The 12,319-nt window shown below is 41.7% G+C and overlaps 2 protein-coding genes across 3 annotated transcripts; both read left to right on the plus strand.

Annotated features, from left to right (window-relative positions):
- The first annotated feature begins 2,067 nt into the window (after positions 1-2,067).
- On the plus strand, positions 2,068-4,350 carry LOC139575585 (relaxin-3 receptor 1-like). The gene has a single exon (XM_071400686.1). The coding sequence runs from the start codon at positions 2,636-2,638 to the stop codon at positions 3,620-3,622; it is 987 nt and encodes a 328-aa protein (XP_071256787.1). The 5' UTR covers positions 2,068-2,635; the 3' UTR covers positions 3,623-4,350.
- A 1,234-nt stretch (positions 4,351-5,584) lies between these two features.
- LOC139575586 (mortality factor 4-like protein 1) lies at positions 5,585-12,319 on the plus strand. 2 transcript variants are annotated; one of them, XM_071400687.1, is made up of 13 exons: positions 5,585-5,816; positions 6,347-6,393; positions 6,524-6,591; positions 7,070-7,156; positions 7,314-7,352; positions 7,587-7,667; positions 7,751-7,776; positions 8,147-8,235; positions 8,514-8,615; positions 8,998-9,086; positions 9,313-9,485; positions 10,873-10,957; positions 11,732-12,319. In XM_071400687.1, exons 1-13 carry the CDS (start codon positions 5,777-5,779, stop codon positions 11,811-11,813), a joined length of 1,008 nt encoding a protein of 335 aa, XP_071256788.1. In that variant the 5' UTR covers positions 5,585-5,776; the 3' UTR covers positions 11,814-12,319. The 2 variants fall into 2 exon arrangements, with proteins under 2 accessions (XP_071256788.1, XP_071256789.1); XM_071400688.1 differs by lacking the exon at positions 7,314-7,352 and having other exon boundaries at positions 5,661-5,816.

The following is a 12,319-nucleotide window of genomic DNA, read 5'->3' on the forward strand; positions in this document are numbered from 1 at the left end:
ATTACCACAACCATACACTGGGTGGCAGTAGACACTCATTTTGCAGTCTGCCTTAGACAAGGCAGAGTCTAAATCAAATTGTATTGGTCACACACACATATTTAGCAGATGTTATTGCAGGTGTAGAGAAATGCTTTTGTTCCTAGCTCCAACAGTACCCAACACTCTTGGGGTACAACTAGTCACTAGTGTAGCAACGCCTCAAAGGAGTGGGATGCAATGACAATCTCACCATTCTAGAAGTTACATAATGAGATGGAAATACTTCACCACATATTAGTGAACAGATTTAAAAGGATTATATTTGTTATGGAATCCAACAGCTTATAGCAGCATGCAGGGAAACCTCATACCTATGCATACTACTCCATCTCCATCTAGGAGGAGCCATGTGTGGGAAGGCTTGTCCTCAAAATATGGAGATACTGGAACTGGATTGGCAAACTTTTGGCATTGTTAAAAGTTTCTGAAGGTCATCGTTGCCCTCCTGCTTGCTTCTCTGGCTCAATTGCCTCACAATTTAATTAAAGTTACTCAGTTATTGATTGACGAGTAGTTGAACTAGTAAATACTTGCATTTGTGGTGAGTTCTATAATCTCTGATGATAAATCAATGAATTTATCTTTAAAGTGACGATGAAAATTCCCCTAATTTGAGATGTATTGTGGTTCCAATCGAAAACCGAATGCATTCAAATGCATTGACAAAATGTTTTCTGAAGATTCAATTATGGGGATTGGGGAAGGGGATTGGAGTGTGATAAAGGGATTGGTGTGAGAAAGGGATTGGTGTGAGGGAAAGGGATTGGTGTGAGGGAAGGGAATTGTGTTGTGGGGGGGTAGATTGGGTTGGAGTGAAGAGGAAGGACTGCTCTCCAGAGTGATTAGAAGCAGCTGCTTCCCTTCTTCCTCTGCTTGGCTACAGATGCAATGCTGAGGCCATCACTGGTATAGAGGGCAGAGTGCTGCAGGATGGTAGATAACATCACCCACATGTACCATGGCCTTGCTACTTTGGGTTGAAACATCACCCACGTGTACCTAGGGTTGAATGGAGGCTTTGGAGATGGTGCCGTCAACATCTATGATCTTGACTATTGAACAGCTCCAATGAGATGGAGGTTACCTAAACTTTTCTTTCATAAAACAAATTATATTCTTATTATTTTTTTGTTGAAGATCTGATTTTTAAGATAAAAATTAGAAATGTCTCACCTGAGCTCACGGCCTTGGTACATTCCTGTGGGTCGGCCATGTCTGGGTTACCGTGGGGAGATGGCTGGCCGGCTCCAGAGAGGGAGATGAAGATTAAAGGATTCCATTATGTAGCATTTGGAATTTCAATGAAATGCTAATTATTTACACACACACTTCACATGTGTGGGGATAAAGTCCTCAATGAATTGCCAATGCTTATAGAATATCCAGTAGGATAAGTTAACGTCTTAACACCCTAATGTGTCTGCAATCCAGAACCAATTCAAGAAACCGTACAGTATTATATTGCATGGAACTTCCTTCCATCTCATATTGCTCAAATAAACGGCCAACCTGGTTTTAAAAAAACAGATAAAGCAACACCTCGCGGCACAACGCCTCTCTCCTACTTGACATAGTTTGTGTGTATTTACTGATATGTAGACTACGTGTGCATTTTTAAAAATCTATATAGTTCTGTCCTTGAGCTGTTCTTGTCTAATGATGTTCTGTATTATGTCATTCTGTATTATGTTTCATGTTTTGTGTGGACCCCAGGAAGAGTAGCTGCTGCTTTTGCAACAGCTAATGGGGATCCTAATAAAACACCCCAAAATACCAAATACCACTCAGACTATGCGTTAAAGCGCGGTTTGTGCGTGCGCTGGTACGCCTGTGTGGTTCTGTTGGTCATAACATTTCTACCCAATGTCTATTTTGGTGAAGCCTTTATCTGTGTATTATCTTTACTCAATCTCTACCACAGGAGGTTGGTGACATCTTCATTGGGGAGGACAGGCTCGTGGTAATAGCTGGAGCGGGATAAGTGCAATGGAAATACACCACACACATGGTTTGGTCCCATTCCATTTGCTCCTTTCCAGCCATTATTATGAACCGTCCTCCCCTCAGCAGCCTCCACTGATCTCTAGATGGGATGGTCGAAGAAAGATCTAAATAATGTTTACAATCAATACAATAGCATTTATTAGGTTTAAGCCTACCAGTACTGTATTTTTCAGGTAGACAAATCACTATTGCCCAGAAAAACACATTTTATTCCATTATAAAACCCATTACGTCCAGCGTAGCCTATTGGTCAATCTCAAGAAAGTGATGCAAATAGGGAGTATAGGCTATAACCTAATGTCAATCAAACATTGGCACCAATCCTTGTGCGTTCAGGGCAGGGCATCTAGAAGCGGTCACAATATAAATCCTGTAAGAACTGCACTTGTCAAGACGCTCTGGTCTACCCCACCAAGACATCTACATTGTCAATGTGTGTGATTATGCGATGATGGGAAGGACGCATAGCAATCGTTGCGCTCTTATTTCAAACTAACCTGGGGATATATTGGAAGCAGAGTGAGCGACTCCAAACCTGATTTGAAGTTGGATAGCCTACATTAATCACTCGAATTTAATAACAGAAACAATGACTGAAGGAAACAACAGCAATGCAGGCCTGAATTGGTCCTTGACGGATCTGGACCGGTTCAGTAGCCTAGAGGACATCGACGTGACAGCGGACGGGACTCCGATTTTGAGGGTCTTCATCTGCGTCGTTTACTCGGTGGTGTGCGCTGTGGGCTTGGTGGGAAACTTACTGGTGCTCTTCTTTATCAGAGTGAAACAAGAGCGGAAAAAATCCAGAATCAACTTCTTTGTACTTAACTTGGCAGTGACGGACTTCCAGTTTGTATTGACTCTGCCGTTCTGGGCAGTGGACACCGCACTTGACTTCAGCTGGCCGTTTGGAGACGCCATGTGCAAAATCATCAGCTCCGTCACCGTTATGAACATGTACGCGAGCGTGTTCTTTCTGACTGCAATGAGCGTCACCCGATACTGGTCCGTCGCCTCCTCTCTAAAGGACCGAACTAGGCAAAAGTCCTGCTCTGCCAAATGGATTTGCGTGGTTCTTTGGGTATCCGCAACAGTTGCGACTGCACCAACATCCATATTCTCAACCGTGACAAATGTAGCGGGGGAAAAACTATGTTTGCTTAAGTTCCCTGATGGACAATATTGGTTAGCAGTTTATCACCTTCAGAAAATAATATTTGCATTTGTTTTACCCATGGCCATTGTTTCATTCAGCTACATCATGCTTTTGCGATTCATCCGCAACCGTAGTATGAAAACAAACACCAAACGGACATCACAAGTCACCAAATCTGTCACCATCGTGGTCCTGTCCTTCTTTCTTTGCTGGATGCCAAATCACGCCATCACATTCTGGGGCGTCCTTGTGAAATTGAATGCTGTGCATTGGGATAAATCTTACTACATAGTTCACACTTACGTATTCCCTGTGACAGTCTGCCTTGCGCACGCCAATAGCTGTCTAAACCCTGTCATTTATTGCCTGATGAGAGAAGAGTTTAGAAAGAAACTGAAAGATTTGTTATATCGCGGATAGTCACTTTACGCAGTGGAAAATTCGGTTGCCGTTGCCATTACGCACGCGATCCCTGTTGCGTAATGTACCCTACTGCGTAATGTACCCTATTACAGTACACGACATGGGTGTACTGTAATAGGCGGATGCAGTATGTTCTGTTGGTGGGAAAAAAATCACAAAATAGGCATAGGCAAGCACTAAAACAAAAGGTCACAATGATACAGTATCCAATGGCTACCAAAATTGCGCATCAGGAAATTCTGCCTGTTATGGTTCCTCCTGTCCATGTGCTGTTGTATTCCCGGACAGTCATCATTAAACGATAGAGAAACCGCCCGGACAGTCATCATTAAACGATAGAGAAACTGCCCGGACAGTCATCATTAAACGATAGAGAAACCGACCGGACAGTCATCATTAAACGATAGAGAAACGGCCCGGACATTAAACGATAGAGAAACTGAGGCAGACTAGATATTGTCTTTATCATTCCATCATAAGTGTAGCCTAGTGGAGAGTAACGTACCCATGATCCCATGTCATCCTTCACAGCTGCACGTCTAGTCTTCATTGTGTGGCATTTGTCACAAATTCACAAATGACATGCAATGGGAGGGAAGTGTAAATATTATGCCTATGATAACAGATGAATGAATGTGAACTTCATAGATTGAAAACGACAATATTGCCTAAATTGTGTTCATGCAAAATGTTATTTTTAATAAACATCCATATATTTAATCTCACCCCGTTGCCTTAATGATTGCATTATTGTGTTTCATGTCAAAATGGACAACGAAAAACATGACAGTCTCGACACCGATTACTGTAAATGGTTAATTTCCCTCTGAAGCCCACAAGCAGTGTTATGAGTACAACTTGATAGGTGATGACAGCTTTTACCAGTAGGCCTATGCATTTCCCAAACAAAATGTATTGTATTGCCTAACATGCCAAATACCAATTTGGTATTTTATTAGGATCCCCATTAGCTGTTGCAAAAGCAGCAGCTACTCTTCCTGGGGTCCACACAAAACATGGAACATAATACAGAATGACATAATACAGAACATCATTAGACAAGAACAGCTCAAGGACAGAACTACATACATTTTTAAAAAGGCACACGTAGCCTACATATCAATGCATACACACAAACTATCTAGGTCAAATAGGGGAGAGGCGTTGTGCCAATAGGCTACACTTATGCATCACATACTTGACCCATATCAATAAAACAATTAATCTCAGTTTGATATTGACCTACTATCCTATTTGTCAGGACAGAATGATTGATATTTTTGTTATACTCTTCAGACTAATGAATAAACCTATTCATGATCTTCAAACCTCTTGGCCAACCATCTGTGTACCAACACATGAGACACAAGAGCAAGAGCTGATTTATTAGTTAGTGGCTGAAATAACCAATTCATGTTATGATTGTATGAATATTCTAAACAGCCTAGTACCCTACAGGGCTTCTGGGTGGCGCAGCGGTCTCAGTGCTAGGAGGTGTCACTACAGATTCGATTCCAGGCTGTATCACAACCGGCTGTGAGTGGGCGGCACACAATTGGCCCAGCGTCGTTCGGGTTTGGCCTTCATTGTAAATAAGAATTTGTTCTTAACTGACTTAATTTTTAAATATTATAATAATCTAAACATACACCCAGAGCTGGTACATTATTCTCATTGGCAGAACTATGGGAAAATATTGTCACATGCTCTGAATACAAAATGTGTACAGTGAAATGCTTACTTACAAGCGCTTAACTCTATTTCTTGAACTGCATTGTTGGTTAAGAAAATATTTACTAAATAAACTAAAGTATGAGTCCCATAGGCCTACGCACAATTGGCCCAGCGTCGTTAGGGTTTGGCCAGGATGTAATTGTAAATAATAATTTGTTCTTAACTGACTTGCTTAGTTAAATAAAGGTTCAAATAAAATAAATGAACATGGCTCCTTCACAAAACAATGATAATGTTCTGTGTGGTCCACATGGGCCGCCACAGCGCAATGCGATATCGTGGTCACCTGACCGCGCTGCCAGGCTGTGCACGTCGCGAGAAGAGTGGCGCGCCCTTTGCCGTGTTGTGTCAGGAAGAAATGGAAGCTGGCAATGCACGAATTTGATCATTCAGAGATCCGAACAGTTGAGTCTGTGAATGGCGCCAAAACAGGACCCTAAACCTAAATTTCAAGAAGGTAATGTGCACCGGGATGATGAACTGTAAAATAAAAAACGTAGCTAGACCCTGTTGTCTCGTGAGTGGAAAGGCATCGACGCCTCTGCGCTATAGCGCTTCTCGCGCAGAGCACGTTAGCCAGCTAACGTTAGCTAAAACAGTCTGCTCTGCTGGTGTGCTAGCTGTATGCTAGCTAGATATATCATCAATAGGAAAATTGCCTGAATAATGAATCGAATAATTAAGTGTCATCTACCATAAGTAGTGTACTAATACACGTACCTTTCGTATTCATTCAGCCAACTAACTAGACTGTTTGCGCTAACTGGCTGTGTTGAAACAATAAGCTACCTAGCTAACGTTAGCTAATTGCTAACGTGTAAACAATCCCTTGCCAAGGGCCTTGGCTTGAATAGCAAATGTAACTAGTTTGTTTTATACGTTGGCCACATATCCACGAAATACTTTGAGCTACACCTTAGCCAACCACTGGTGTTCACGGTTTGTTAATAAAACCATCCAGCATTTGTCTATTTCTTCTGTTTTCAGGTGAAAGAGTTCTGTGTTTTCATGGGCCGTTGCTTTACGAAGCAAAGGTGAGTTTAGATTCATTCCACCAATCTGAATGGCTGTCAGCTCGTGTTTACTAAACAATACACCATTTACAGTAGCCTATACCTATAGTCATATTTATTACAATTCTTAATGATTGTTGTTGTATTTCAGGCAGTGAAAACCAATATCAAGGAGAAGCAAATTAAGTACTTCATTCATTACAGTGGATGGAACAAAAAGTGAGTCATTTTTGCATTGTTGGCTTTTCAAATAATACGACACGTGTATCTAAAGTGACTTAGTCATGGTGCGTATGTTTTTTACTAATGGGTGGTCCTGGGAATTGAATCCACTATTCTGGCGTTGCTTGCTCTAACAGAGCGTTTCCCAAACTCTTGGGGACCCCAAGGGGGATTCAAATGATCAAAGCTTGATGAGGAGTTCCTCATTTGAATCAGCTGTGTAGTGCTAGGGCAAAAACCAAAGCGTACACCCCTTGTGAAACGCTGCTCTAACATTTGAGCTACAGAGGACCAGTACTGTCTCTATTTAGAGAGTACTGTTGTAGCTATGGACCCATCTTTTTTTTTTTTTTATTAACTTTTATTTTATTTTTATGAATGCTTACCTCACAGCCACAGACCTAACATTCTGGTATTGATTCAATAAAAATAAGCTGTCAGCGATCTGAATGTGGTTGATTTCTTTCTGTTTTAGCTGGGATGAATGGGTTCCTGAAAGCAGAGTTCTCAAATATGTGGACAGCAACCTGCAGAAACAAAAAGAGCTTCAAAAGGCTAATCAGTGAGTTCATCTATCATCACAGACAGACTTTGTGTTGGGGTGGGGGGGGGAAGTGTTTTAGTGTATGGAATGTACCTACTGTGTCAACATTGTATTCAAGCTGCCATTGAACGAAATACAAGAATGAGATTCTATATGTCAATCAATGTCTCCCCAGAAATGCCGACGATGACTCGAAGATGGGAGAACATAAAAAGTGATTCCACTTATTTTAATAATGAACCACAATAGTCATCTTTATGTATATAGCACCTATGATACAATACTTGCAGCCCACCGTGCTTTTACTTGTAAGCACTAGTTGAACATAAAACATACTGGTTAAAAGAAGGATACATAAAATGATCATGAGGAAATGTGAGAACAAGTGTTTCTGAAGGTTACTGTAGTTCATGGCCTGGTTTCTTGGCGGTGTTCCTTTCTCCTGCAGGCATTATGATGTTGAGGGAAAGATGAGGGGAATAGCACCGAGCAAGAAGATTGCTGCTGTGCAGCAGAAAAATGTTGATCTGTAAGTTTGATCCCTTCTTTCAAGTTTGACCTACTTTCAAACTTTCACAAAAAAGAATTTAATGCAATCTTTTTTTTCTTCAGGAAAGCGAAAAAGACAAAACTAAAGAGTAAGTAAAAGTGTTAGTCCCACTAGTTTCTGCTACTAGTAAAAGTGTTAGTCCCACTAGTTAATGCTACTAGTAAAAGTGTTAGTCCCACTAGTTTCTGCTACTAGTAAAAGTGTTAGTCCCACTAGTTTCTGCTACTAGTAAAAGTGTTAGTCCCACTAGTTTCTGCTACTAGTAAAAGTGTTAGTCCCACTAGTAATAGTGTTAGTCCCACTACTTTCTGCTACTAGTAAAAGTGTTAGTCCCTCTAGTTTCTGCTACTAGTTAAAGTGTTAGTCCCACTAGTTTCTGCTACTAGTTAAATTAACCCTTTAACATTCCTTTGTGGATAGAGTATGATTGTGTGTCTGTCCCATTTGTCTTTGTGCAGCACCAGCGGCTGGAGAAGGCACCAGCACAGGAGAGATGCCACAGCCACCGCGGAAGAAGAGGGCTCGTTGCGACCCAACTGTGGAGAGTGTATGTCCACCTATGAATGCTGTGTGTTGTCCCTCTTGTACAACAGGCCTGTTCTGTGTGTTGTCCCTCACATACAGCAGGCCTGTTCTGTTCAGTTGAATCCTCTCATACTCTGTAACAACGGCTCCAGTTACTTATGTCCTGCAGCAGTCAGTCAAACACAGATGGGAATTGTGGTTTTTAACAACACCAGTAGCACATTTTTTTCTTCTTCTGGTTTTCACATCTCTCTTATTGTAAATGAGTCTGACTGTTCCATTTGGTTTCACTGTAACCAGGAGGAGACGTTCATCAACCGTGTGGAGGTCAAGGTGAAGATTCCCGAGGAGCTGAAGCCGTGGCTGGTGGATGACTGGGACCTTATTACCAGACAGAAGCAGGTGGGGGTCTAGACAGCGCTCTACCAAGGTTGGGCTCAATTCCAATTGAAAATGGTCAATTCAGGAATTTAAATTTAAACTTCAAATATTGAAAAACTTTTGAAATTAATAGCTTTTACTTTTAAGTTTATTGAGAAGTCATTGAAAATAGTTTTTTTTTATTTTTTTTTATTTGGAATTTCAATTCATGAATTGGCTACCGTCACTTCAAATTGAACCCAACCCAGCTGTCTACCGTGGTCAGAAGATGCCAACTATTTACTGGCAAGACAGTCTTTCCCTACAAGTTCATTCTTTACAGGATTTTGTTTGTGTTTTAAGCGTATTTTATGAGGTGCTTGACAAATATGTATACATTACATTTTTCTTACATTTTTTGTAGCTTTTCCACCTGCCCGCGAGAAAGAATGTGGATACTGTCTTGGAGGACTATGCAAGCTATAAGAAATCAAGAGGAACTTCAGAAAGCAAGTAAGTAAAACCACACCCTTCTCGACGCTGCAGTACGAGTGAAGTTACAATGAAGGAGGTCTCTGACTAGAAACCAGGCAAGCTAGGCCTGTATCTGCTTATCAAAGTTGGCTAGCTGTAATTCGCTTGCTTGGTGAAGTTCAACCTAGGTATCACACATTCTTCAGCTCCAGCTGTGAGCACTCCAGCCACTGCCTGTTGTCTTATATCTCCTGGTTCCCCTCAGGGAGTATGCTGTGAACGAGGTGGTGGCAGGGATCAGGGAGTACTTCAACGTCATGCTGGGCACTCAGCTGCTCTATAAGTTTGAGAGGCCCCAGTATGCAGAGATACTAGCGGATCACCCCGATACACCCATGTCCCAGGTCTACGGGGGCCCGCACCTTCTCCGGCTCTTTGGTACGTAACCACGGGGGGGGGGGGGGGCAGGACTGTCTGAATGAGGAGGATCTGAAGTAGCCTCTGGACTGGAACTTTTAACAAATATTTCAGTTTGAATCTCAGGAGACTAACGTTGTGGTGATTGAGTTCTTTTTAGGAGAGGTGAAGACCCATGGGGAAATAGTTCTCTATTTACATTTACATTTAAGTCATTTAGCAGACGCTCTTATCCAGAGCGACTTTAGTTATTAGAGCCTTAAGAAAGTTTAGTGCCTTTGTCTACTCTTCTCCTACCACCGTTCACTGCGCTGTCATTGGTGCACCGTCACAGCACCCACGAAAGCTCTCATCTTCAGCCGTACTGCTAATGAAGGAGACTTTAATAGATTTCATTATCGGCCATTATCACAGGGATGAAAGTTTACTTTCTGGAGTCAATGGGGTGTTCGAGAATGTGTAATGTGCAATACCCAGGGAAGGCCAGAAAGTTAAGCGTCTACCGCTGACACAAATTGCATCCAGAATCCCATTAGTTAGTTAATTAACATTGAGCAGATCTTTAACTACCAACATTTGGGTTTGTGATCTGAACCGGTGTGATCTTCAGATGGACTAAGTGACAGGGACATTTGAGAAAGCGTCTCGTTCCGAGCCAGATTGAACTGAGGTTAGTAGATGAAGAACCATTTAGAAAAGTGTTTGTGTCATCAATGGCTGTGTCAAACACTTGAAGGTCAAACGACAAGCGTCAATTGGATGGTGCTCTCTGCAAATGAAAACTGCTTCTATCTCAAGGCCATCAGACTGTTAAGTAGCCATCACTAGGCAGCTTCCACTCGGTTACGTAACCCTGCACCTTAGAGGCTGCTGCACTATATACATAGACTTGAAATCACTGGCCACTTTAATAATGTTTACATACTGCTTTACTCATCTCATATGTATATACTGTATTCTATTCTACTGTATTTTAGTCTGTGCCACTCTGACATGGCTCGTAGTAATATTTATATATTTCTTAATTCCATTCTTTTACTTTTAGATTAGTGTGTATTGTTAGATATTATTGCACTGTTGGAGCTAGAAACACAAGCATTTCTCTACACCCACAATAACATCTGCTAAATGTGTGGATGTGACCAATAACATTTTATTTTCAAATTATAAATAAAATGATATCACAATTTATTTAGGAGTGCATTTAACAGTCACAACACTCTTCACAGATTTTTAATAAAACTGTATAGCAGTTTCCATGGGAGAGTTTATCAGTTCACCGTCATCTGTCCACACCTGCATTGAGACAGTATTTATTCAAATATCAGCCAATGCTAATATAGATTCGTGTCTGTGTACATATGGTTTAAATGTGGTCCCCGACAGTGCTGTTGTTTGTGTTGTGCAGTGAGAATTGGCTCCATGCTTGCCTACACTCCCCTGGATGAGAAAAGCCTGGCTCTGCTGCTCAACTACCTGCAGGATTTTCTCAAGTAAGAAGCCTCTCCTTCATCCCCACTCGTGAAATTGAATGTCTGGCTTGGCAGAGCATTCCCTAACCTGGCTGGCCTATCATATTTATATATTCTCATCAGAAGGATTTCACTGTTGAAAACGTAGCCCGCTGACCGTGACATGCTGCTATCTAATCTCGCTTCAGGGCTCGGTCTAAGCTGGGCTACACAATCTTGACACTGACAGAATTTGTGAAATTGAAGTACCAAATTTCTGATATCACTCTTAACAAGAAGTTTTCAAGACCATTGGATTCCAGAGTAGAACTAATCGTACAGCTTATCTCAGTCATCCTGATGAAGCAGTTCCTTTGTTCACTGTCGCTCTGTCATGAATGTTTTCCTTGCAGTGGGCCTAAATATCTGGCCGTGTATCTGCAGGATACTGTCTGTGTACCCTAGAGACGATCTGGGACAGTGGCCATAATCATGATCCTCCTCAACTTGGAACACCGTAGTAGATTGGGATGAGTTCAGACGGAGGCCCTTTTCACGTGTCGTTATTTCCTGTAAACAAATGTGGCCTCATCCTAATTGCTGCAGATGGTTATCTGGACCAACTCTGTTTAAATGTCCAAATGGAAGCTAGGTTATCATTAGTTAGGATGATCTGCTCCTCATTCTTCTGCAGCCTGTAATATTTCTACACTTCGTAGAGGCCGATCACCTTTATGAATACAGATGCCAAGTTTTTGTCCATTTTCTATGGCTGATAATTGACCTCCAATCGCTTGTTTCTCCTGTCTGTCGTAGGTATCTAATGAAGAACTCCTCCCTCTTCAGTGCCAGCGACTACGAGGTGGCGCCCCCAGAGTACCATAGGAAAGCCGTCTGAGAGGAAGGTGCAGTGGAGCGGGGGGGGCGGTAGACCCATTCGGGAAAAACACCAAGCCTCTTCCAGACTACATGTAACCTTCTCAAACCCTTTTGAGTGGAAAGCTGGACTGGATTTCTTTTCACTTGGACTATTTCTGGAGGTTCCCTGGAGTCGGTTATGTCTTTGGAGCAGTGGTAGCTTTTAAGATGTAAAGTGTGTTTCTTTCTTTCCCACCGGGTACGTAACACGAACGAGACAGGCATGTTTTTCTCCCAATATCGGGGACTTTTTACCATGAACAGCTCTGTAATGTTTCTGTGCATTCCATCGGATCTGTTTTGTCTGTTTTCACCTCAATGACTTTGCATGTGTTGATTTATGGATATTTGTTGTCATAAATTACATATGCGATTTTGATGCTAACCACAATTTGTGCAAAGCAATCGAATTGAAATGTCTTTGGTGGGATACATTAGCTGTGTTATGGTTGGCTATCATTTTGTAATAAAGATGTTTCTACACAA

The sequence above is a fragment of the Salvelinus alpinus genome, chromosome 5 (assembly GCF_045679555.1).
Source record: "Salvelinus alpinus chromosome 5, SLU_Salpinus.1, whole genome shotgun sequence".
Lineage (NCBI taxonomy): Eukaryota > Metazoa > Chordata > Actinopteri > Salmoniformes > Salmonidae > Salvelinus > Salvelinus alpinus.